This window comes from Chiloscyllium plagiosum, chromosome 18 (assembly GCF_004010195.1).
Source record: "Chiloscyllium plagiosum isolate BGI_BamShark_2017 chromosome 18, ASM401019v2, whole genome shotgun sequence".
NCBI lineage: Eukaryota > Metazoa > Chordata > Chondrichthyes > Orectolobiformes > Hemiscylliidae > Chiloscyllium > Chiloscyllium plagiosum.
The window spans coordinates 528,374-554,579 of record NC_057727.1 but is presented as its reverse complement, the minus strand read 5'-3'; the positions used below and the strand labels follow the sequence as shown (position 1 = coordinate 554,579).

Sequence of the window (26,206 nt, the reverse complement as noted above, 5' to 3'; positions counted from 1 at the left end):
AATCTCCAGAACAAGGGGGCTCATTTCAAACGATGTTTGCATTTTCTTTGGAGACTAATGTCGACAGTTGAGAAAATGGCTGTTGGATTTGACAGAATGGGGAGAAGGGAATGAACAGCAGTGAAACTGTGAAAAATGTATTGAACCAGAGTTGGAGTAGAGTGGATCCAGCTATGCCTGCCTGTTTGTCGGATATCTGGAACAGTCCATCTTCCGCAGTTACATCGACACCATTCCACCACCTGTTCCTTCTCTACATCGATGACTGATATGGAAGATATAGAATGTAGGGAAATATATGGTGACATCTTGTAAAATGTCCATATTACAGAGGAGGAGGTGCTGGATGTCTTGAAACGCATAAAAGTGGACAAATCCCCAGGACCTGATCAGGTGTACCCTAGAACTCTGTGGAAACTTAGAGAAGTGATTGCTGGGCCTCTTGCTGAGATATTTGTATCAACGATAGTCAGAGGTGAGATGCTGAAAGACTGGAGATTGGCTAACATGGCACCACTGTTTAAGAAGGGTGGTAAGGACAGGCCAGGGAACTATAGACCAGTGAGCCTGACATCGGTGGTGGGCAAGTTGTTAGAGGGAATCCTGAGGGATAGGATGTACATGTATTTGGAAAGGCAAGAACTGATTCGGGATAGTCATCATTGCTTTGTGCGTGGGAAATCATGTCTCACAAACTTGATTGAGTTTTTTGAAGAAGTAACCAAGAAGATTGATGAGAGCAGAGCAGTGGATGTGATCTATATGGACTTCAGTAAGGCGTTCGACAAGGTTCCCGATGGGAGACTGGTTAGCAAGGTTAGATCTAATGGAATATAGGGAGAACTAGCCAATTGGATACAGAACTGACTCAAAAAGGTAGAAGGCAGAGGGTGGTGGTGGAAGGTTGTTTTTCAGACTGGAGGCCTGTGACCAGTGGAGTGCCACAAGGATCAGTGCTGGGCCCACTACTTTTTGTCATTTACATAAATGATTTGGATGTCAACATAAGAGGTACAGTTAGTAAGTGTGCAGATGGCACCAAAATTGGAGGTGTAGTGGACAGTGAAGAGGGGTACCTCAGATTACAACAGGATCTTGACCAGATGGGCCAATGGGCTGAGAAGTAGCAGATGGAGTTTAATTCAGATAAATGTGAGCTGCTGCATTTTGGGAAAGCAAATCTTAGCAGGACTTATACACTTCAATGGTAAGGTCCTAGGGAGTGTTGCTGAACAAAGAGACCTTGGAGTGCAGGTTCATAGCTCTTTGAATGTAGAGTTGCAGGTAGATAGGATAGTGAAGAAGGCGCTTGGAATGCTTTCCTTTATTGGTCAGAGTATTGAATACAGGAGTTGGGAGGTCATGTTGCACTGTACAGGACATTGGTTAGGCCACTGTTGGAATATTGCGTGCAATTCTGGTCTCCTATCGGAAAGATGTTGTGAAACTTGAAAGGGTTCAGAAAAGATTTACAAGGATGTTGCCAGGGTTGGAGGATTTGAGCTACAGGGAGAGGCTGAACAGGCTGGGGCTGTTTTCCCTGGAGTGTCGGAGGCTGAAGGGTGACCTTATGGAGGTTTACAGAATTATGGCTGGCATGGATAGGATAAATAGACAAAGTCTTTTCCCTGGGGTAGGGGAGTCCAGAACTAGAGGGCATAAGTTTAGCGTGAGCGGGAAAAGATATAAAGGAGACCTAAGGGGCAACTTTTTCACACATAGGGTGGTACGTGTATGGAATGAGCTGCCAGAGGAAATGGTGGAGGCTGGTACAATTGCAACATTTAAAAGGCATTTGGATGGGTATATGAATAGGAAGGGTTTGGAGGGATATGGGCCAGGTGCTGGTAGGTGGGACTAGATTGGGTTGGGATATCTCGTCGGCACAGACGAGTTGGACCGAAGGGTCTGTTTCCTGGCTGTACATCTCTGTGACTGTGTATTTACCAACACCTTTCACCCCAACTTCAAATTCACCTGGACCACCTCGGACACCTCCCTCCCTTTCCTGGACCTCTTCATCACCATCTCTGGCGACCGACTAACCACAGACATATGCTACAAGCCTAGTGATTCCCACAGCTACCTAGACTACACCTCCTCCCACCCTACATCCTGTAAAAACGCCATCCCTTATTCCCAATTCGTCTGCCTCTGCCACATCTGTTCCCAGGATGACCAATTCCACCTCAAAGTCCCAGATGGTCCCCTTCTTCCATGATCACAACTTCCCTTCCCACATGGTTGACCATACCCTCCAGCACTTCTTCTCAACCTCACACATCACTGCCCTGGAACCCCACCCCTCCCAACGCAACAAGGACAGAACTCCCCTCATCCTCACCTTCCACCTCACCAACTTCCACATACAATGCATTATCCTCTGCCACTTCTGCCACCTACAAACGGACCTCACCACCAGAGATGCATTTCCCTTCGCCGAGCTGGAAGATTTTGTTGTAAACGTTTCGTCCCCTGGCAGAACCACAGCAACGAGCACCCGAGCTACAAATCTTCGCACAAACTTTGAATGTATTTCCCTCCCCACCCCTATCCACATTTCAAAAAGACCCTTCCCTCCACAACTCCCTCAACAGGTCCATGCCCCACTTCTAGCACCTTTCCCTGCCACCACAGGTAGTGCCAAACCTGCGCCCGCACCACACTCTTCACCTCCGTCCAAGGCTCCAAGGGATTCTTCCACATCCATCAGAAATTTACCTGCACCTCTACCAATGTCATCTACTGCATCTGTTGCACCCGGTGTGGTCTCCTCTATGTCAGGGAGACAGGATGCCTTCTTGTGGATCATTTCATAGAATATCTCTGGGACATCTGCATCCACCAACCCCTCTGCCCTGTAGCTGAACACTTCAACTCCCCCTCCCACTCTGTCAAGGACATGCAGCTTCACCTCCACCGCCAAACCATTACCACCCGATGCTTGGAGGAAGAATGCCTCATATTCCCCCGGGACTCTGCAACTGCACAGGATAAATGTGGATTACAACAGTTTCCTCATTTCACCTCCTCCTCTCCCACCATCACCGCCCCCAACACACACACTTTCCCAGTTCCAAGCCTCCAACTCGGTACTGCCCTCCAAACCTGTCCATCACTCCCCCTCTGACCTATCACCACCTCCCTCACCTTCATTCACCTATCGCTTTCTCAACTACCTTCCCCCAAACGCCAGCCCCTTCCCATTTATCTCTTAGCCCCAGCCCACAAGCCTCATTCCTGATGAAGGAATTGATTCTCCTGCTCCTCGGATGCTGCCTGATCTGCTGTGCTTTTCCAGCACCACACGCTCTCAATTCTGATCTCCAGCATCTGCAGTCCTCACTTTCTCCCTTGGAGTAGAGATGGCCTAAAAGTCTGAATGAAATTACTTTTAATAATGTCCTCGAGCTAATGAGAATGAGATAGCAACAAAGTGTTGTATTTACAGTCTTACTGATGCCACAGGAAGGAATTGAGTCAATGCAGTTGAGACACACTCAGTAGAATAGAGAGAATTTCATTTTCTTTCAAGCCCCTTGCAATCCCTGCCCTGCTGCCTCTCAGCACTAGGGACCTCTGTTCAATTCCAACCTTGGGTGACTGCATAAACTCCACACAGACATTCTCCCCATATTTCCACCAGGTGCTCTAGTTCCCTTCCAGAATCCAAATATGTGCAGGTTAGGTGGATTAGCCGTGGGAGGCGTAGGGCCATGGAGATAGGGTAAGAGAGTGGATCTGGGTGATCTACTCTTTGGAGGGTCACTGTGAGCTCAGTGGGCCAAATAGCCCCTCTACTGTTGGGATTCTATGCGAGTGTTTGATGGGGACAGTGTAGAGGGTGTTTTACTTTATTTAACTCTGCACTTACAGGATTGAATAACCTACTAATCCCCAACTCTTAATTACTTATGAAAAAGGCTGGATTATCCACTAATCTCTCATTTTTGACTTACTGGCATCCCTGTAGGTTGCAAGGAATAGGTTCCATCGGGTATTTCAAACGTCTCAATCCCTGGATACAGTTTCCCCCAGTGACACACTCTTCTGCTTTGAAGTGTTGACTAAGGATCTTGCAAAGGAGAGGGTGCTTGAATTGAATGTACAACAGGTACCTACTTTTGCTGTTTACCTTGTCCTGATTCTAGCTCTGAATATTGACCAGTCATTGTACATGAAATGGCTCTCAGTTCTTGAATGTTTGCACTGTCTGTCATTGATATCCCTTCCTGGGTTGCTTGGACAGCAGGCTGAGGATGCTGTGTAGGCAATTCCATATCATGGTTATTAGTAGACAAATTATCTAGAGTCTAAACTAGTAACTGGGAGAATGGCACTTCAAAACCCCCAGTGGCTGTTTGAGGGTTCAGTTTTAAGACCTGGTGTCAGTAAAAATGGCCATGGAGTTGTAGGATTGTTTTTAAAACGCATTGTTTCACAATGTTCTTTAGGAAAGAAAACCTGAGTCCTTGCCCAGCTTGGGCATATTTATAACACTCTAGTATTTCAGCAGTGTGTTTGGCTCTTAACTGCTCCCTGAAGTGACCCAGTGAGTTGCTCAGTTATAGTAAACCAGCTAGATACAGCTCAAGAAAGCTCACCACCCCCACCACCTCAGAACAGCCTGGGATAGATAGCAAATATTGGTGGAGCCAGCACCACACTCTTCCCAAGAGAGTACTTGATAAAAACGCTGTCAGTCATTCTCCCACACTCTATCAAACCACTGTATAGTTTTGTGGATTTCCACCACTAGAAGCTGTGCCCATGTTGCAGATGCAATCTCAGATTAGCTCAGCAGATGGTGATTCACATGAGCAGTATGGAAGGTGCCAGTGCTATCCTGGGTTAATTATTCTCTGATTGGTGAAGGTAGATGTGCTGCACTTCATCTCCTCACACTCAGGGAGAGGAGATTCCCTCTACGTTCCTATGGAAAATGCAGTATTCTAAACATCAGATGAGCACTAGATTGAAGTCATCTGTTATTTTTATTCATGGATATGTACAACATTAACAGGCTTGCACTTAATAACCATCCCAAGTATCGTTTTGTATTCCGAAGAACTAGAAGTAGGAGTAGCTATTCAGTCCCTCAAAACTGCTCCTCCATTTAATTGGATTTTGGCTGATCTCATGTCAGCATCACACCACTTTTCCTGCCTGCTCCCCATTACCTGTTGCTAATTAAAATTCTGTCTCCCCCTCAAATGTATTCAGTGTCCTGGTGTCCACATGCAGTGTGGAAATGATTACTTCATTCATAGGAAGTGGGCATTGCTGGCCCAGCCAGCATTTATTGCACTTAAGGAAGTGATGGTAAGCTGGCTTCTTGAACTACATCCTGAAGGCAGCTCATTGCCCGTGAAAAGTTGACAATCAGAGATGGGCAGTAATGTCTAAATCCCATTTTTTAAAAAAAGGATCAGAGCCCATAGCTATAGAGACTACTTCTCACTGTGAGACATTTGTCTCTGTTACAGGCTTGTTTACTATTTGACTGACACAATTAGAATAATAGATTTTCCTCGTTCACTGAATAGTTGCAAAGTTGTATGCCTGTGGAGAAAATTCATTTCTCATCCTCCACAGCTACAAACATTCCATGCTTGTCCTTCAGTTACATTGAAATGTTAAGCTGATTGATACTGGTGTTGTCTGGTGGCCATGTTTCATAATTGTTGAATGTAACATATTTTTTAATCTCCCCTAGTAATGACCTTTAAACACATTAGCTGTATTCACTGTTGTTCTGTTATTTAGGCTGTTTGTATGTTGAGTGTTTCATGCTGTAACTGACTCTCCCAGCTGGTAGACATGTCTAATTTTCTGCCTCTCTGTTTATAGCGACTGTTAATCCCTAACATCCCAATCAACAAATGTGCTGCCTGTCAGAAGCCACAGCAGCCTGATGAAAAGTTGCGGCGATGTACTAGTTGCTACCGAGTCGCCTACTGCAACCAGTGAGTCAGACCTTTAAATCCATAGAGTACTGCCATAAATTATCAACAGTGGGCATTGGTTTTCTTTCTCATTTTCATATCTGCTCACGCTACACAGATGGAAGAAGGATACTGGTTGGATTGACTGGCTGATAAGTGTTAAGATGATACCTCTGTTTCAGTATCTTCTCCCATGCTTCTTGCAAGCAGTTATGTTTGATAAAGCAATTTATTGAATTCAGTTCGTTCTGTTGAATTTGGTGTGATATTGTTGGCTGCATGTGAAATTGTGTCATCGCAGAATGACCATCATTAGGCAGACAATGACACGAGACAAAAATAATCTATCTGATCGGGTATCTGTCCTCCGAAGTGGTATTATTCCCTGGAATGTTAATCCAGAGACCCACATAGTGTTCCGAGGACCCAGGTTCAAATCCCACCATTGCAGAGGGTGGAATGAAAATTCAATGAAAGTCTGGAATTAAGAGTCTAATGATGACCATGAATCAATTGTCAGGAAAACCCATCTAGTTCACTAATGTTCTTTAGGGAGGGGAACTACCGTCTTCACCTGGTCTGGCCTACATGTGACTCCAGACCCCCAGCAATGTGGTTGGCTCTTAACTGCCCTCTGGGCAAGTAGGACTGGATAATAAATGCTGGTCTGGTCAGTGACACCCTCATCCCAAAAATGAATACAGTATTTTTAAAAAGTGCATCATCCAAATGATTGTTTCTTCAATGCAATGCTCCTACACTAGGGGGTGCTGAAGTTCTAGAATGGCATAAAATGTCTTCTCATTTTTCCCTGTGAGTATTGCCAGCAAAGCTAGCATTTATTTCCCTTCAAACTGATGTTGAACAGTTAGCGTAACATAGAGTCATAGAGATGTACAGCACGGGAACAGACCCTTCGGTCCAACCCATCCGTGCTGACCAGATATCCCAACCCAATCTAGTCCCACCACCAGCACCCAGCCCATATCCCTCCAAACCCTTCCTATTCATATACCCATCCAAATGCCTCTTAAATGTTGCAATTGTACCAGCCTTCACCACTTCCTCTGGCAGCTCATTCCCCACACGCACCACCCTCTGTGGAAAAAGTTGCCCCTTAGGTCTCTTTTAAATCTTTCCCCTCTCACCCTAAACCTATGCCCTCTAGTTCTGGACTCTTCCCACCCAAGGTAAAAGACCTTGTCTATTTATCCTATCCATGCCCCTCATGATTTTATAAGTCTCTATAAGGTAACCCCTCAGCCTCCGACGCTCCAGGGCAAATAGCCCCAGCTTATTCAACTTCTCCATAAAGCTCAAACCCTCCAACCCTGGCAACACTTGGCACATTACTTGGAGCTCATTTAAATGTCAAGTAATCTACTCTGGTAGGAGGAACAAAACGTGCAGATTATTGCTTAAATAGTCGGAGGTTGGAAAGTGTAAAATGGGACTTGAGTGTCCCTGTCAAAAAGTCTCTGACAACTAGCATGCAGGTCCAGCAAGTTGTTAAGAAGGCTTACCAATACCTGCTAATAGAGACCAATAGAAGCTAAAAATGGGTTGATTGTGGTAGCAGATCAAGTGCTGACAAAGCTTCCTGTTACCTGCCACTTCAACGCACCGCATTCTTCCATGGCTAGCATCTTTATCTTGAGCTGGCTGCAGTGCTCCAGCCAAGCTTAGTGCAATCTGGAAGAACAGCATCTCATTTTCCACTTGAGGACCCTGCAACTTTCAGGACTCAATACTGAGTTCAATAATTTTAAGAGTTGAGCACCTTCTCCCAGGCCCTTGTCCTTACCCTTGCTCCCAGACTCCAGGCCGGATCATCACATCGGTTTTCAACAATTTATGATCTCATTAGCAGCTATTGATTCTTTCGGGCTGACCAATGCTGATCCCTTTGTCTATCCAACTGCTGTTCTCTCTCTCTCTCTGGCCTCCATCTCCACCTATCTTTACTCCTCCCCATCTTCAGAGTAGATATCAACCTTTTCCTAGTTACAATCAGTTCTGAAGAAGGGTCACTCAACCTGAAATGTTAACTCGCTTTCTCTTTGCTGATGTTGTCAGACTGCTGGGTTTTTCCAACAATTTCTGTTTTTGTTGCTGATTTCCAGTATCCACAGTTCATTGGGTTTTCATTGAAAAGAAAACCAATTGGCTTACTAAATAATTCAACAGTTTCTTGGTCAATTTATGTGGATTTCTCAAGTTATTTTCAGATTTTAATTTTAGAACCGAATTTAGATTTTCAAACTGCACAGTGGGAATTGAACTCCTCCTGTTCACTGCATTAGCAATCAAGGGTCATTGGATAACCACAGTACCTCTCACTGGTTTACTGTATGAATCAAAATACCATGTGAATAAACCATGTCATTAGTTTTCCAACAAAAGCAGTGTTCCTTGAAGGAAAGTTATTTCAAAACTGCAAAGCAATTTTTGGACAGTTGCTCGGTCATTCAGAGTTTGAACTTTACTGAAGTGAGACATTTATATGATATTCAGGCTGAATGCAAGAATACCACGTTTCCAACAATTGCAACAATTTGTTTATGATTTGGTTGGCAAGTTGACTGGCCGAGATATTATCATGAAGAAAGTAACAGAGCAATAAGCCTCCCCAAACTCTCAGATAATTCAAAAACAGCGCAAGGTTTGAACCTTTTGCTTATTGTTCACAGAGAACGGATCCCTATGTTAGAATGTTCATTACTTTTCGCAACTGTAAAAGAGCTAGGTTATGCAGAATGTCTGAAACTGTCTGCCTTTTCTGTGCGTTTTTGGAATTGACCATTAGCAGAAGTCTGTGTAATGCATGTTCAGTGAAATCTCTTTCTATATTTCCAGGACTTGTCAAATGAACCATTGGTCAGATCATAAAAACCAGTGCAGGGCAGAGAATATTGGTTGTCCCTTCATAATCAGCGTTCCCGAGTCCCGGCTCACATATTCCAGACTCGCACAGCTGCTGGAGGGATATTCGAGGTACTGTGATTTTAAGGATAAGTTAATAAAGAACTGTATAAATTAACCCCACGCTGGAACAAAATAACAGCTGCCCTTACTCCCACTGTCTCCGGAAACAAAGATTGTACCACCCGCATGCCTTTCACATTATTTCAACATTACTGAGGGGTTTTATGAAACGTTCAGATAGTGACATTACAAGAAGGCTTTTAGTCACTGGGATGTGTTTTTCTTTGACCTACGAGTCATATGGCTAAATGCTGTTGCATTGTTCCACCAACGTGTGGGCTTTGTGGTGTGAATTTTAAATGCCCCTTCAAGTATGTACAGCTTGTGCTGCGTTAGCTGATCGTAATCAATGCAGGAGTAGGCCCATGCGGTCCTTTGAACCTATTCCATCATTCAGTAAGATTAAGGTCATTGCTGATCTGATTGTTGCCTAACTCCACATTCCTGCCTTCCCCCAATAACCTTTGACTCCCATGTTCATCAAGAAACTATGTGCCTCTGCTGTAAAAATATTGAATGACCCCAGCTCTACTCCTTTCTCAGAAGTGAGTTTCAGACTCATGGCCAACTGAAAGAACAAAATTTCCCTTCATTTCTGTCTTGAATTTTTGAGCTCTATTCCCTTGTTCCAGTCTCTCCTACAAAGGAAAACATCCCCCCCAAACAAGTTTTCTTAGGCTCTGAGGTGCAAGTGAGGACCCTGCCCTTGAACTTGGTGCTCCAGGCTTTTTTCACAACATTCTGAACATTTAAAGCGTGGTCATATTTACTGCGAGGTACAAGAAAATGTTTTTGTTAAGGTGTGAGTGTTTAAAGAGTCTTCCATTAGCAACCATCTGTACCAGATAGTAATCAATAAATCCAAGAGGGAACTCGAGCAAGGGGAGTTGGAATGTGAAGCTTGCTAGCATAAGAAGCATTTGAGATGAATGGACAGGAAGTATTTCAGGTAATCTAGGCTAAGACATTAGGGAGAAAGCAATAGGTAGTTGAGATGAAGTTGGGGGGGATGTGAAAGAAGGTTCATGTGCAGCATAAACACCAGCCAAATTTGTCCAAAGTGCCTTAAACTTTATTGAAAGTATCTAATTTATTAGTTGTAGATAAGCTACTCAATGCAATCTGAGCTATGCTATATCCTTGTACTTGGTTTCAAGTTCCCTGTTTATGTAGGATACTGAAATGTTATGCACTGACCAGGTTCCACCATGTGGCAGACTGATTTACCCAGACTTTGCAAATCCCTGACACAATCCTACCTTTTACACGCTAAGTGCTCTGTTATGAATATTGTATCATTTTTAACCCATGGGCACTTCACCCCGACCCTGGCAACAGGACTCTCTCTCACTGCTTGGGAAAATGTCACAATGGAGTAAATGAGAAGCTTTCCACTATTAGAGTTGATAACTAGAGGTTAGAGGTCACAGTTTTACCACAATTGACAAAAGTACCAGAGTTGATAAGAATTCTTCAGGTAAATAATGATCTGGAATGCAGTGGTTGAACCTAATACAATTTAAGAAGCAATTGAATAAATACTTTAAAGCCACTGACGTAACTGAATTACAATTCCTTTGTAGGATTCTATGGTTCGATACTGGGTGGGATTATATGCTTGTCTTGCTGTACATGGTCAAATTAATAATTTTGTTTTCTTTGGCAGGTATTCGGTAAATGTGTTCCAGCCCCCATTCCAGCCAGGCCGGATCTCGCCAGACCCACCACCTTGTAAAGTGGAGAATGTACAGCCCAGCCCTGGAACTACTACCACCTCTGAGATAGGTGATGGAAAGATACCCCAGGAGCTTCAGCAGAGAGATATCAGGCCTGTGCACCGTGCTTATTTAACCAGCTCTGTTTCTGAGCCCCTGCTGGCTTCTGCTTTCTCAAAGGGGATGAGTATGCCAGGTAGAGACAAAGATTCCATTCACAGCTACGACTCTGGATTCTCAGAAATGCAGCCATTGTCACAGGAAGACACTGGATGTGAGAAGGAAACCTCTTACGAAAAAGCTCCGAAGCCCGAAGGTGGTGATTTTTTTCAGTCTTCACAAATCCGTCTTGATAAGGCAGTATAGTAAATAAATCCTAGTTTGAGTAACTGAGACATCTTGTCTACAGTGTACCTCTGCACCTCTTCAATAAGAACCAAGAGCACAAGAAAAGTTTTTTCAAGCATCAAATCTCATCTTTTAGCTGCAGCGATGGTCTGCAGCTTTAACAATGTTGTCTTTCCCTAAATCCAGGCGCTGTAGTTATCTTGTATTGTGATTTTAGCACACCATTAAGAAAGCAAGGTTTTAATGAGTGAATAGAAAACAGAAAATGCTTAATTGATTAGGAGCCATCTTTGGAGATTAAGTGGTTGCTTTACCGTAATATCCTTGAATCAGAACCGGCCCATATTGCTGCTGAAATAATTTTCCAATCAACCTGTGCAGACATGTTATAACACACCTTTGGTCGGGTAGGACTTGAACCCGAGCTCTCTAGCTCAGAAGTAGCAATGCTATCATTGCGTCGCAAGCGTGCCTTCTATCACTGCACAATGGTGGTTGTAATGACATGAAACTAATTGTGGCATGCAGCTTACTATACCACCAATACATCAACTTAATATCCATGGCACATGTTATCCATGTAGAACTTTGCACTATTCTGGGTTTGTTGATCTTAGCTATATGGAGCTTCCCTATATGAACTTGGAGCGTTTGTGTGAAAGATGAACTGTATCCAGTTATCCTGCACATGGTGGGATATTGTCAGGAAATTTTCAAGCCTGGGTGAAATTCTCCCCTCTAGTTAACACAGCCTGCCATACATTTGGGACTCAGTCACTGCATTATTTGTATTATCACAGCAGTATAATTAGGCACACTGTGGAAACAGGCAACTGAAACCCAAGTGAGAATAGATCACTGCTCTTGTATCCCCCTATGACTGAAGGGCTTGAGTGCTCTCACAACTAAACTGGGAGAAGGCAAGATCAGGCTGTATTAAACTTGATCGATGACCTTTCTCTCACTTTGCCCATCACAGTTTCATTGTGATCTGAACCTTGCAAACCCTCAGTGTAGGCGTATTACGCTATCTTCTGGATATAGATCTTTCATGTTATTAACTATTTTTTAAAGTGTACTGAATATTGAAGATTATCAACCTTTCTTCATTCTCAGCACCCTACTGTAGGAATAAATAAGAAAATATTGGAGAAAGAGAGACAGAGTTCACATTTCATGTCAAGATCTGTCATCTGGAACTGATGAAATTCTTCTGCTTGTTAAATCCCGAATGTTATCTATTTTTAAAACCTATCTGTAATATTCTACCATAATGAAAAACTCCATTGGTCATCTGTTCAATTGGATATTTCTTTTTACAAACCTTGTGTTACTTTTATTTTCACATGTACTGCTGCCATTATTATTCTAGATAAGCATATTTAGCCAAGTTTGAATGCTGCACCCTGATAGTGAAAATAGATATGAAAATGAAGGCCACATGTACTTGCCCTTGGAACCTTAACTATGCACATTATCTCCACAATTAGACAAATAACTCTCGCTTTCTGTAACCTCTACTTTGTCTAGAAACATTCCCTTGGGAACTTTAGGAAGTGTGTAACGTTTTTCTGAAAGTTTAAAACTGTGTCCTAGATAGTTTCACTGTCAACTCCATGTGAAATGTTTGAAGCTGAGGAGACTCTATCAGGCGGGCAGCTTCCTTTTTGATGCTCTCTAGTTAAGCAATTCTGTATGTAATACTTTCTGCGCGCATAAAAACAGTTTACAATGTCCTTTTCTCTCTCTCCCCCCCCCCCCCCCCCAATAGCTGCAATCCCTGGTTACCAGCAGCCAGTTGAGTCTGTGCGCTTCCACACGCCACAGTTTTACATCAAAATCATTGACGCTTCAAACAAAGAGCAGAAAATGGAAGACAAAGGTGAGGCCAACAGGCATTTTTTTATTAAATGTGGATTATTGTTAAGCTCTTTGCCGGCTGCTGTGCTAAACCAGTTTGTGAAAGAAAAGCAATTGCCTCTTGTTTTATATATAGGGCAGCTGCAGCTATTTGGGGCCATTGGTCACTGAGCATTTCTATCTCTGGTTTAATTTGGTTGCTATGAGAAACTCATACAGATTGCTACTACACAGCACCTGCAGCTAGTGAATACAGCGCAGTCTTTTCTAAACACGGCCTCTGGTTTAACAGATGTCTGGTCACCATGGGCAAGTTGGACCAAAGGGTCTGTTTCCATGCGTCATGACTTTATATTTATGATTCTGTGATGTCAGCTTCTGCCCAGCCGTGGGCTTAGTATCTGCAATGGTGTGTTGCTGAGCACATTGTGAGTGACCAAAGGTGGCGTTTAGGGTTGGGCCTACTGTTGGAAAAACACATTCAAGAAATAAAGTGGAGCTTGCAAACAGTCAGTGACACCTGCTGTAACAATCACTGCCAGAGCTAGGAGAACAACCTTGAGTTCTTCAATCCAACTCTTCTGCAAGGCAAACATGCTAAATAGATTCTCAAAGCGTTTGACCATCTGTGAACTGAAGAGGGCTGTTTCTGACAAAGTGTAATCCATTTTATTCCAACATGATTGTTTGAGTAAACAGTGTCTCATCAGAGATGCTCGTCGGATGCTGCCTGAATTGCTGTGCTCTTCCAGCACCACTGATCCAGAAAGTGTCTCATCAGAATTGATGGACAAGGAAACTCTGGCAAGGGGGGAAAAGGAAAATCAATCGCTACATATTGATATCTGCATTCTGACTCCTGTTTTACTTAGGTGCTGCATGCCCTTGTAATCCTGCACTGCCCCCCCCTCAGGCATGTGTGTGCACACTCTGCTGTCCACCCACTTGCTGGCAAGTGCTTGTGTTCCAATGGGCAGGCTGCTCAAGCAGTGGAATGCTGAAATGTGTCAGAGACTGCAAACAGAACAAGAAATAACAGTTCAGCTTGAACCCAATCACAGTGGCGTCATATATAACAGAACTAGGGTGGTCATGCTGTTAAGGAGCATAGGCCCCAAGCTGAAAGGTGCGCAAAATACAGTCACTTTTTTTTTATTTTCAAAAGGGGAGGCATTTAGATGTGGTATAGTGCTGTTGAGGTTTTCAAAATCAGTCATTCTGCAACAGTTACCTTCTTTGAACTGATACATTTAGGTATGTGACTACAATTGAGTTTGGGAGAACCATTGGAATGTTGATGGAATGAGACATCTATACTTCTGGGTTTATGACCATACGCACGTTAAACCTGAGTTTTAGCAAAGATTTATGAGTTGAGTTCAGAAGCAAGTTTTTATTTAGTTTCTGACCTAGCAAGCATTTTTGAGTTCAGAGGGAACCAGTCATTGAAGCAGCAGTACTTTCAGCTTGAGATTTCCAAACCAGGAGAGCTTGGGACAAAACTCGACCAGTTATTGGAATTAAAAGCATTCTTCATCAGGTTTAGAGGAATAGTGAAATTTTCTCTACAGTTCAAAGAAGAAAAACTGCAAGGAGTCCGTTTAAATAGAAATGTGGAATTGAAGGAGGAATATAATTTCTCTACACTTGAGTCTCTGTGAAGACTGTGGGGAAAAAGGTTGAAATTTTGTTTTAATTAGTATATTGAAATCTTCCTAACTGGAATGTATATAGGGCATGGTTTATTTTTCTTTCATGTAATATAATAAACCTGTGTTTTGTTGTTCAAGGATCTCTGAAGACTCGTGTGTATATTTCAGAGACTAATGTAAACTAACAAAAAGAGAAAAGTTAAACATATGATCATTCAGACAAGCTTTCATTCTAGGATCTGACCTTTCCAATAATACCATCAGGATCATGGCAGTACTAAGGGATGCTGGGCTATCAGTGGTTTAGTACTAAGGGAGGCTCTGTTGTCAGAAGGTCAGTGTAGAGGGAGTGCTGCGCTGTCGGAGAGTCAGTGCAGAGGGAGTGTTGCGCTGTCGGAGAGCATATTTTTAAACCAGGCTCCAACCACCACCACAGAGGAATGTAACAGATTTTGAGGGAAGGAAGACACCGTTTTCCCTGGATTGTTGACTAATTTTTGTCCCTCAATCAACCCAAGGTTGAACCCTAGGTTTTAATTGTAGTGTATCCAATGTTGAACCACTCCAATTTATTGATGTGGTTTCCATCAGGATGCCAGCATTTACAGCGTTATTTGCAGTAATCGTCCTGATTTGTGCTTCATGTCTCACTTTGTCAATCTGGCTTCTCTTCTTTATAGGTGATGCTCCATTGGAGTTGCCAGACAGCGTCTCTCTGGCAATGGTATGGAAAAACAATGAGAGACAGAAGGAATATGTGTTAGTGGAATCCAAGGAGTTGGAGTATATTGAAGATCCCAGTTCAGCCAATGAGGCAGCCAGAGCTGGCTACTTCACACTAGAACAGTGCCTGAATCTTTTCACCAAACCTGAGGTGCTGGCGCCTGAGGAAGCTTGGTAAGATTCTACCTCATCGTCCTTGCCCTGGTTTTTATCTTTTCCTACTAGACCATGGGTATTAATCATAGGTGCCTCATCTCTGTGTCTGGAGGTTGTAATTTCAATTACAGTTCTGGAGTTTTGAGCATGTCACCCAAGCTGAACTGTTGTGTGTGCTACTAAGGGAGGTGCTGTTGGAGGTGTGATCTGTCAGAGAGACTGGTGAATAATGCCTGGTCTTCACTTTCAGTTTGAGGTGAAGGATCCCATGACCACAATTTCAAAGAGGAGTTGAGAAAATTTTCTTCAGTGCCCTGGCCAATGTTTATTTCTCAACCAATATCACAACAATTCTCAATTGTTTTGTCTCAGTGCTGTTTGTAGGGATTGTGATGTGTGCATGTTTCCTGCTTATCAACAGTGACTATATTTCAGCAGGGAACCTCATTGGCTGTAACGCCAGAGAATTCCTGAAACTCCAGAAGGTGCTCAGATACTGAGGAGGCCCATGTCCAAATGCAGCCACACCTGGACAGTATCCAGGCTTGCCAAGTAACATTTATCTCACAAAAGTGCCTGGTTATGACCTCCCCCAGGAGAGAACCTAATCGCTGTCCCACAGACATTCAATGGTGTTACTATTTTTGATGCCCCCACCATCGATATCCTGGAGGGTTACCACTAACCACAAACTGAACTAGCCATATAAATCTTGTGCTGAAAATGTGTTGCTGGAAAGGCGCAGCAGGTCAGGCAGCATCCAAGGAGCAGGAGAATCAACGTTTCGGGCATGAGCCTGAAGAAGGGCTCATGCACGAAACGTCGATTCTCCTGCTCCTTGGATGCTGCCTGACCTGCTGCGCTTTTCCAGCAACACATTTTCAGCTCTGATCTCCAGCATCTGCAGTCGTCACTTTCTCCTATATAAATCTTGTCGCTTTAAGAGTAGGTTAAAGGCTAGGAATGGTGCAGCAAGTCGCTCACTGCCCAATGCCGCAAATCCTGTCCACCATCTGCAAGGCCCAAGTCAGGAGTGTGATGGAATACGATGTAGCTCCCAACAACACTCAAGAAGCTTGATACCATCCAGAACAAAGCAGCCCACTTGATTAGCATCACATCCGCATCTACTTCCTCCACCACAGATATTCAGTAGCAGTAATGTGTACCATCTGCAAGATGCACAGCAGAAATTCACTAAGACTGTTCAGACAGCACCTTCCAAACCCACAGTCACTTCCATCTAGAAGGACAATGGCAGCAGATACCCCTGCAAGTTCCCCTCCAGCCTCGTACCATCCTGACTTTGAAATATATCACTGTTCCTTCAGTGTTGCTGGGTCAAAATCCTGGAATTCCCTCCTTAATGATATTGTGCGTCCATCCATGATACATGGGCTGCAGCAGTACAAAAAGGCAGCTCACTCCCACCTTCTCAAAGTGGCAACTAAGGATGGATAATAAATGCTGGGCCCAGCCAGTGACACCCACATCCAACTAATTTAAAGAAGTGGCTGTCCATAACCTTTGACATGTATCTATTTTCATTTACAAGATGTGGGTCCTGCCAACAATGCCAAGATCTCAAAATTTTTAATCTATTTTTGAAGAAGTTAGTCTTTGGTTATAGACCAGTGAGCCTTAGTTCTGTTGCAGGAAAGGTTTTGGAAAGGATTATAAGAGATAAGATTTATAATCGTCTAGCAAGCAACAGTTTGATTTCAGATAGTCAACATGGTGTCATCAAGGGCAGGTCGTGTCTCACAAATCTCATTGAGTTTTTTGAGAAGGTGACCAAGCATGTAAATGAGAATAGGGCAGTTGACGTGGTATACATGGACTTCAGTAAAGCCTTTGATAAGGTTCCACATGGTAGGCTGCTGGAGAAAATGCAGAGGCATGGAATTGAGGGTGATTTAGCAGTTTGGATTAGACACTGGCTTTCTGAAAGAAGGCAGCGAGTGGTGGTTGATGGAAAATATTCAGCCTGGAGTCCGGTTACTAGTGGTATACCACAAGGGTCTGTTTTGGGACCACTGCTGTTTGTCATTTTTATAAATGACGCAGATGCTGGCATAGGTGGATGGATTAGTAAATTTGCAGATGACACTAAAGTCGATGGAGTAGTGGACAGTTTGGAAGAATGTTACAGGGGGACTTGGATAAACTGCAGAATTGGGCTGAGAGATGGCAAATGAAGTTCAGTGCAACTAAATGTGAGGTGATTCACTTTGGGAAGAATAACCGGAAGACAGAATACTGGGTCAATGGAAAGAGTCTTGTGGTGTGTATGTACAGAGGGATCTTGGAGTCCATGTACATAGATCCCTGAAAGTTGCCACCCAGGTTGATAGTGCTGTTAAGAAGGCATACGGTGTGTTCGGTTTCATTCGTAGAGGGATTGAGTTCCGTAATGTCATGCTGCAACTATACAAAACGCTAGTGCGGCCGACTTGGAATATGGTGTACAGTTCTGATTGCCATATTTCGGGAAGGATCTGGTGCAGAGGAGATTAACCAGGATGTTGCCTAGTCTGTAGCGAAGGTCTTATGAGGAAAGGCTGAGAGACTTGGGTCTGTTTTCATTGGCAAGAAGCAGCTAAGAGGGGATTTGATAGAGACATACAAGATGATCAGAGGATTAGATAGTGTAGACAGTGAGAGTCTTTTTCCTAGGATGATGACGTCAGCTTGTACGAGAGGGCATAACTACAAATTGAGGGGTGATAGATTTAAGACAGATGTCAGAGGCAGTTTCTTTACTCAGAGAGTGGTAAGGGCATGGAATGCCCTGCCTGCTAATGTAGTTAACTCAGCCACATTAGGGAGATTTAAACAATCCTTGGATAAGCACATGGATGATGATGGGATAGTGTAGGGGGGACGAGCTGAGAATAGTTCACAGGTCGGCGCAACATGGAGGGCCGAAGGGCCTGTTCTGTTCTGCACTGTATTGTTCTATATTCTATGTGCTATGGTGTGCAAATTTGTTTCACTTTGTTTTGGGTTGTGGTCTCTGTGAAATTCAAGAGCTGGACAGCCAGTGAGATTTCCTTGGGCCTCCCCTGTTTCTTTGAGCTTGAGCAGTGGGTTTTATGTGCATTTAGGCAGAGAGAGGATTAATACTAACAGCTGCTTCTGATCCATTGCAGGTATTGTCCTAAATGTAAACAGCACAGAGAGGCATCCAAGCAGTTGATGCTGTGGTGGCTCCCGAATGTACTCATCATCCAATTGAAGCGTTTCTCCTTCCGCAACTTCATCTGGAGGGACAAGATCAATGACATGGTGGAGTTCCCCATTAGGTGTGCCATACAGAAACCCTATCACCTACTTATACGGAATCTCTCTCTTTACTCAGTTATGAAGAGAGAGACTGGGGTTATTATCCTTGGAGCAGAGGAGACTAAGGGGAACATGATTGACATGTGTAAAATTATAAGAGGCATAGACATCATAGACACCCTTGATGGAGGGTTCGGTGACCTGGGGGCATATATTTAAGGTAAAGGGCAGAAGGTTTAGAGGGGATATGAGAAAGAATGTTTTCACACGGAGGATGGTGGGAACCTGGAACTCACTGCCTGTAAGGGTGATAGAGGGCACAACATTGAACAAGTATTTAGATGTGCACTTGTGATGCCAAGGCATACAAGGCTATAAGCCAAGTCCTGGAAAATGGGATTAAAATAGTTATGTGGTGCTTTTTGACTGGCATGAATGCAAAGGGTTAAAGGACGTTTTTCTGTGCTGCAAATCTCTATAACCCTAAAATCATACACTGCAGAAGGGGGCCATCAACCCATTGAGACATTTTCAGCTCTTTGGGGAAGAAAATATAATGATGCAGATAAATTCTGGCTGTGCAAACCATGTTAGGAAATCATCTCAACCTGTACCATAGGTGATGAGAGTCTCGGTCCATCAGTTCAAAACTGTTCTCTGCTTCAGCATTGCATTTGCCTTGCTGGTGAGGGGAAAATATATCATTCATGTCATTGGGGTGAACGTGATGGTGGCACTTGCACAGAATAGAGACGGTATACTGAAAGCTGTGCTCTGTACCGGTCCCAGGGATATTTGATGACAAAATACAAAAAAGGAGCTGATGAAGTAAATCCTGCAGCGCTTTGAGCCTGCTCAACATTACATTCCCATCCTTCCCCAAGAAATGTATCCATCTCTCCCTTAAATATATTCAACGATGGAGCATCCATCTGGGACGCATAAGATGCCAAAGATTTACATCATTGAGAGTGAAGTATATTTTCCTCATCTGAGTTGTGCCTGATCGACCCCTTATCCCGAGATTGTGTTCCCATTATCTTTGCTCCCAAATGAGTGGAAACAACTGTAAAGGTGCTTTTAGGTCATGATGTGGGACTGTTTAGAGGGGTTTTTACTCCGTATCTGACCTCATGTTGTGATGTCCTGCGAGTGTTTGGGGCAGTGTAGAGGGAGCTTTACTCTGTATCTAACCCTGTGCTGCATCTGTCCCAGGACAGTTTGATAGTGTGAAGGAAGCTTTACTCTGAATCTGATCTGTATTTTATCTGTTCTCTGAGTGTGTGATAGTGCAGAGGGAGCTTTATCTAACCCCGTGCTGGGAGTGTTTGGGGACAGTGTAGTGTGATAGGAGAAAGTGAGGACTGCAGATACTGGCGATCAGAGTCGAGAGTGTGGTGCTGGTCAGGCATCAACCAAGGAGCAGAAGAATCGACATTTCGGGCATAAGCCCTTCATCAGGAATGAGGCTTGTGAGCCAGGGGTCTGAGAGATAGATGGGAGGGAATTGGGGTTGGGGGGGAATGTAGCTGAGAATGCTTTAGATATTTGAAGGCGGGGGCAAAGGTGATGGGTTGGAGAGGAGGGTGGAGCAGATAGATGGGAAATGTGAAGGACAGATCAAGAGTGTAGTGCCGAGTTAGAGGGTTGGGACTGGGATAATATCGGGGGAGGGGAAATGAGAGAACTGGTGAAATTCACATTGATCTTGTGTGGTTGCAGGGTTCCAAGGCGGAATATGAGGCATTTTTCCTCCAAGCATTGGGTGGTCAGGGTTTGGCGATGGAGGAGGCCCAGGACCTGCATGTCCTTGTTGGCATGGGAGGGGGAGTTTGTGTTCAGCCACAGGGCACTGGGGTTGGTTGGTGCGGGTGTCCCAGAGATGTTCTCTGGAATGTTTCACAAGTTGACGTCCTGTCTCCCCGATGCAGAGGAGACCACATCAGGTGCAACGGAGCCAATGGATGACATTGGTAGAGGTACAGGTAAATATTTGACGGATGTGGAAGGATCCTTTGGGGTCTTGGATGGAGGTGAGGGGGGAAGGTGTGGGCGCAGGTTTTGCATTTCCTGCGGTGGCAGGGGAAGCTGCTGAGAGTGGGGGGTGGGTTGGTAGGGTGTGTGTGGATCTGACTAAGGGGTTGCAGAAGGAATGTGGGAGGGGAGGACTGGGGGGTTCTGTCCTTGGGCGGGGTGGTGTTTGAGGGCAGCGGTGCGGGAAGTGGAAGAGATGTGCTGGAGGGCATCGTCGACCACGTGGCCAGGGAAATTGCAGTCTTGGAAGGAGGAGGCCGTCTGGGATTTTCTAAGATGGAATTGGTCATTCTGGGAACAGATGTGGTGGAGGTGGAGAAATTGGGAATAAGGGATTGCATTTTTACAGGAGGTAGGGTGGGAGGAGGTGTGTGTTTGAGTTAGATGCCCACGACAGTCTACTAGAGTGCAGAGAGAGTTTTGATTTGTATCTAACCCTGTGCTGGGAGTGTTCGAGGACAGTGTAGAGTCGTAGAGATGTACAGCACAGAAACAGACCCTTCGGCCCAACTCATCCATGCCGACCAGGTATTCCAAACTGATTTAGTCCTACCTGTTGGTACCTGGCCCAATTCACTCCAAACCCTTCCTATTCATATACCCATCTAAATGTTGCAATTGGACTATCCTCCATCACTTCCTCTGGCAGCTCATTCCATACACGTAGCATCCTCTGCATGAAAAAATTGCCCCTTGGATCTTTTCCCCTCTCACCCTAAACCTATGCCCTCTAGTTTTGGACTTGCCCCACCCCAGGGAAAAGACCTTGTCTATTTACCCTATCCATACTCCTCATGATTTTATAAACCTCTATAAGGTCATCCCTCAGCCTCTGATGCTCCAGAGAAAAATAGCCCCAGCCTATTCAGCTCACATCCTCCAACCCTGGCAACATCCTTGTAAATCTTTTGTGAACCCTTGCAAGTTTCACAACATCCTTCCAATTGGAAGGAGACCAGAATTGTGCACACTATTCCAACAGTGGCCTAACCAATGTCCTGTACAGCCACAACATGACCTCCCAGCTCCTGTACTCAATACTCTGACCAATAAAGAAACGCATACCAAACGCCTTCTTCACTATCCTATCTACCTGCGACTCTGAACCTGCACTCCAAGGTCTCTTTGTTCAACAAAACTCCCCAGGAACTTGCCATTAAGTGTATAAATCCTGTGAAGATTTGCTTTCCCAAAATTCAGCATCTCGCATTTATCTAAATTAAACTCCATCTGCTACTTCTCAGCCCATTTGCCCATCTGATCAAGATCCTGTTGTAATCTGAGTTAACCTTGTTCGCTGTCCACTACACCTCCAATTTTAGTGTCAGCAGCACACTTACTAACTGTACCACTTATGCTCACATCCAAATCATTTATGTAAATGACAAAAAGTAGTGGACCCAGCACCGATCCTTGTGGCACTCCACTGGTCACAGGCCTCCAGTCTGAAAAACAACCCTCCACCACCACCCTCTGTCTCCTACCTTTGAGCCAGTTCTGTACCCAAATGGCTAGTTCTCCCTCTATTCAATGAGATCCAACCTTGCTAACCAGTCTCCCATGAGGAACCTTGTCGAAAGCCTTACTGAAGACCATATAAATCACATCTGCTCTGCCCTCATCAATCCTCTTGCAGAGAACACTTTAACTTGTATCTAGCCCCTGTCCTATATCTGTCCTGGGAGTATTTTTGAGAAATCCCTACTTTGGACATGTGCAGCAAATTCAGAGCTGTGATTACTTGGGGATGAGAAGTTTAGGTTTAATATTTTGTATCAATCACTTTTCCTTTCAAAGAAATCTGGACCTGAGCAAGTTCTGCATTGGTGTGAAGGATGTCCGACAGCCCCCTGTTTATGATCTCTATGCAGTAATTAACCACTACGGTGGGATGATTGGGGGCCACTACACCGCCTATGCACGTCTACCCAATGACAAGAACAGCCAACGCAGTGACGTCGGTGAGTTAATATTCACCAAACACACTAATTGCCTCTGGCTTTGTATAGTCTTTATCTGCTCTGTGTACAAGAACTAATAAAAGAGGAGCAGTTGCCTGTCACACTTATCTCCTCTCTCAAAAAAGAATTGCTAAACCAACTTAGAACTGTGCTGTGTATCGCTGGACGAGACCAGCTGTTTCCTAACTTCTGGCCCTGGATGTTTGGTAGCCTAGTGTTGATTTCAGTGAGCTAATAATTAAGAAACTGAGTTCAGATTTCACTGTGTAACTTGGAGAATTTGTATGTGGTTTTTAAAAATCAGAAATAAAGACTGGTAAGTAAACCACAAAGTTTCAAATTGTTGCAAAAACACAGCTGGTTCCTTTAGAGAAGGAAATGTGCTATTCTTGCCTGCTCTGGATTTGTGATTATTTCCCCAGCAATATGGTTGTTCCTTAACTTTGTTTTGAACTGGTCTTTTATATGTGACAAAACTGGTACCAGTTGTTCAACATGGTGGCCCGAAAGCACCTTAGGAACACCTTCGGGAAGAACAATAGCAGTAACCATATTTGCAACACACTCATTCCAGGAATGAATTTTATCTTCAAGTGAAGGCTCATTTGGTTGATAGAAATTGTTATCAAACTTTGTCCCAGGTAAAGCTAAAGGACCACAAATACAAAAAGCTGAAAAGGTATTTTTTTCAAAGTTAAAAATCAAACAACATCAGGTTATGGTCCAACAGGTTTATTTGGATGCACTAACTTTCAGAGCACTGCTCCTTCATCAGGTGTTGTGGAGTATACGATTGTAAGACACAGAATTTGGAGCAAAGTTTACAGTGTGATATAACTGAAATTATATATTGAAAAAGTCCTAGATTTTTTGTTGAGTCTCTCATCTTTTAGAATAAATATGTTGGTTTCAGTTCGTTCTTATGTAAATCGCAGTACATTAAAGTTACATTCTCAAGTGAACTTTAACAATTGGTGTCATGTCGGCCCAGATAATGTATTGAAGGTGTGAGGTGCCCTGTGTGAGACTGGCTGTGCCACAATGGTCAGACTGATTCTCATTTAAAAACCAGATTTACAGAATCTTACATGGATTCATGCAGTTTTTGAGCAAAGTAAAATGTAATTCTGCAATTCTGTAGTGTGACTTTAACCCAGTTGAGGACCTTGTTCAATTCTTATTGCCTGCTTACATCTAGGAACCAGGGATATCTCTGGATAATAAAACCAAGAAATGCAGAAGGAAAACAGAAATTGCTGGAGAAACTCATCAGGTCCAGCAGCATGTGTGCAGCTGTAATATATGTATCAATAGATTCCAATTTCAGATTATTCACAGATAAATAACCTGGACTTTTTTTTTCCCCAAGAACTTTTCTATTTAGGATTGCTAGCCTTGATCTTGCTGTGTTTGGGCTAAGGAGAAGATTAATAGCAGGAGCAAACTGTTCAGCTCCAGCAAACCCATTACAGAAAAACAGGAGGAGGCCTTTTAGGTTTTCAATCCTGGTCTGTTCGATCAGGGCTGACCTATACCTTGGCTCCAGTTTTCTAACTGTTCGCAATTTCCCCCAATATTCTAACCCAACAAATTATTTATCTCTGTTATGAAAACTTCAATTGACCTCCAGAATCCATAGGCTTTTCGGAGAGAGTTCCAGATTTACATATTAAGTAGTGCTTCTTCATAACATGACCTCAACAGTCTGGCTCCAGTTTTACGTTTATGCCCCTCTTTCTGGACTCACTCTGTCTTCTGTCCCCCCAGTTCCCGGGAAATAGATTCTCTTTAAATCTATTTTAAACATCTCAATTAAGTGACCTATCAAACTTGTATATTCCAGGGAATACAGGGCAGATCTATGAAGTCTAGTTTCATAATTTAACTGAACTTTGCCATGACAGTGCAGGACTCCAGATGACATCCAACAAAGGATCTGAATTACTGAAGCATCACTTCCTTCCCTTGGTCTTTATTTCAAGGAGATAAAGACAAACATTTCATTAACCTCTCTTGATTGCTTTTGTGACTTGCTTTTAATCATTTATGCACTTGGGCTCCAAAGCCACTCTGCCCCTCCTCCGATCATCATTCATTGCCATTCAGAATATAACCAGCTCAATTTCCCTCTCTGGATTATTGCTGCAAATGTGCAGTTATATGGATGAAGGAGGAGTCTGCGATGATTTTCTCATACGGCCACGCATTCAACCACTCGAGGAAAAGTGCAGTCATGACCATCACTCCATTTCCCCACTGTCAACATCCTATGGATTACCATTGACTAGAAACTCAACTGGATTCACCATATAAAAGAGGAGGGAGTGGCATTTTTGATAAGGGATAGCATTATAGCTGTGCTGAGGGACGATATTCCCGGAAATACGTCCAGGGAAGTTATTTGGGTGGAATTGAGAAATAAGAAAGGGATGATCACCTTATTGGCTTTGTATTATAAAACCCCTAATAGTCAGAGGGAAATTGAGAAACAAACTTAGAAGGAGATCTCCGCTATCTGTAAGAATAATAGGGTGGTTATGGTAGAGGATTTTAACTTTTCAAGCATCGACTGGGACTGCCATAGTGTTAAAGGTTTAGATGGAGAGGAATTTGTTAAGTGTGTACAAGGTAATTTTCTGATTCAGTATGTGGATGTACCTACTAGAGAAGGTGCAAAACTTGACCTACTCTTGGGGAAATAAGGCCGGGCAGGTGACTGAGGTGTCAGTGGGGGAGCACTTTGGGGCCAGCGACCATAATAATTCTATTAGTTTTAAAATAGTGATAGAAAAGGATAGACCAGATCTAAAAGTTGAAGTTTTAAATTTGAGAAACGCCAATTTTGATGGTATTAGGCAAGAACTTTCGAAAGCTGATTGGAGGCAGATGTTCGCAGGTAAAGGGACGGCTGGAAAATGGGAAGCCTTCAGAAATGAGATAACAAGAATCCAGAGAAAGTATATTCCTGTCAGGGTGAAAGGGAAGGCTAGTAGGTATAGGCAATACTGGATGACTAAAGAAGTTGAGGGTTTGGTTAAGAAAAAGAAGGAAGTATATGTCAGGTACAGACAGGATAGATCGAGTGAATCCTTAGAAGCGTATAAAGGAAGTAGGAGTATACTTAAGAGGGAAATCAGGAGGGCAAAATGGGGACATGAGATAGCTTTGGCAAATAGAATTAAGGAGAATCCAAAGGGGTTTTACAAATATATTAAGGACAAAAGGGTAACTAGGGAGAGAATAAGGCCCCTCAAAGATCAGCAAGGCAGCCTTTGTGTGGAGCCACAGAAAATGGGGGAGATACTAAATGAATATTTTGCATCAGTATTTACTGTTGAAAAGGAAATGGAAGATATAGACTGTAGGGAAATAGATGTTGACACCTTGTAAAATGTCCAGATTACAGAGGAGGAAGTGCTGAATGTCTTGAAAAACGGTTAAAGGTGGAAAAATCCCCAGGACTTGATCAGGTGTACTTGAGAACTCTGTGGGAAGCTAGAGAAGTGATTGCTGGGCCTCTTGCTGCGATATTTGTATCATCG

At 43.5% G+C, this 26,206-nt stretch overlaps 1 protein-coding gene across 8 annotated transcripts in view; it reads left to right on the top strand.

Moving 5' to 3' along the window:
* The window catches only part of usp19 (ubiquitin specific peptidase 19), a 173,697-nt gene that overhangs the window by 117,917 nt on the left and 29,574 nt on the right, over positions 1-26,206 (top strand). For all 8 annotated transcript variants that reach the window (XR_006314249.1, XM_043707548.1, XM_043707547.1 and 5 more), the window contains 8 exons: positions 3,974-4,114; positions 5,851-5,966; positions 8,802-8,939; positions 10,597-10,961; positions 12,765-12,875; positions 15,186-15,402; positions 18,537-18,689; positions 22,501-22,664. Coding sequence is in view for 7 of the 8 variants with exons in the window: in XM_043707548.1 (XP_043563483.1) it covers positions 3,974-4,114; positions 5,851-5,966; positions 8,802-8,939; positions 10,597-10,961; positions 12,765-12,875; positions 15,186-15,402; positions 18,537-18,689; positions 22,501-22,664 (1,405 nt within the window). In the remaining variant the exon portion in view is untranslated. The remainder of the gene's footprint in view (positions 1-3,973; positions 4,115-5,850; positions 5,967-8,801; positions 8,940-10,596; positions 10,962-12,764; positions 12,876-15,185; positions 15,403-18,536; positions 18,690-22,500; positions 22,665-26,206) is intronic.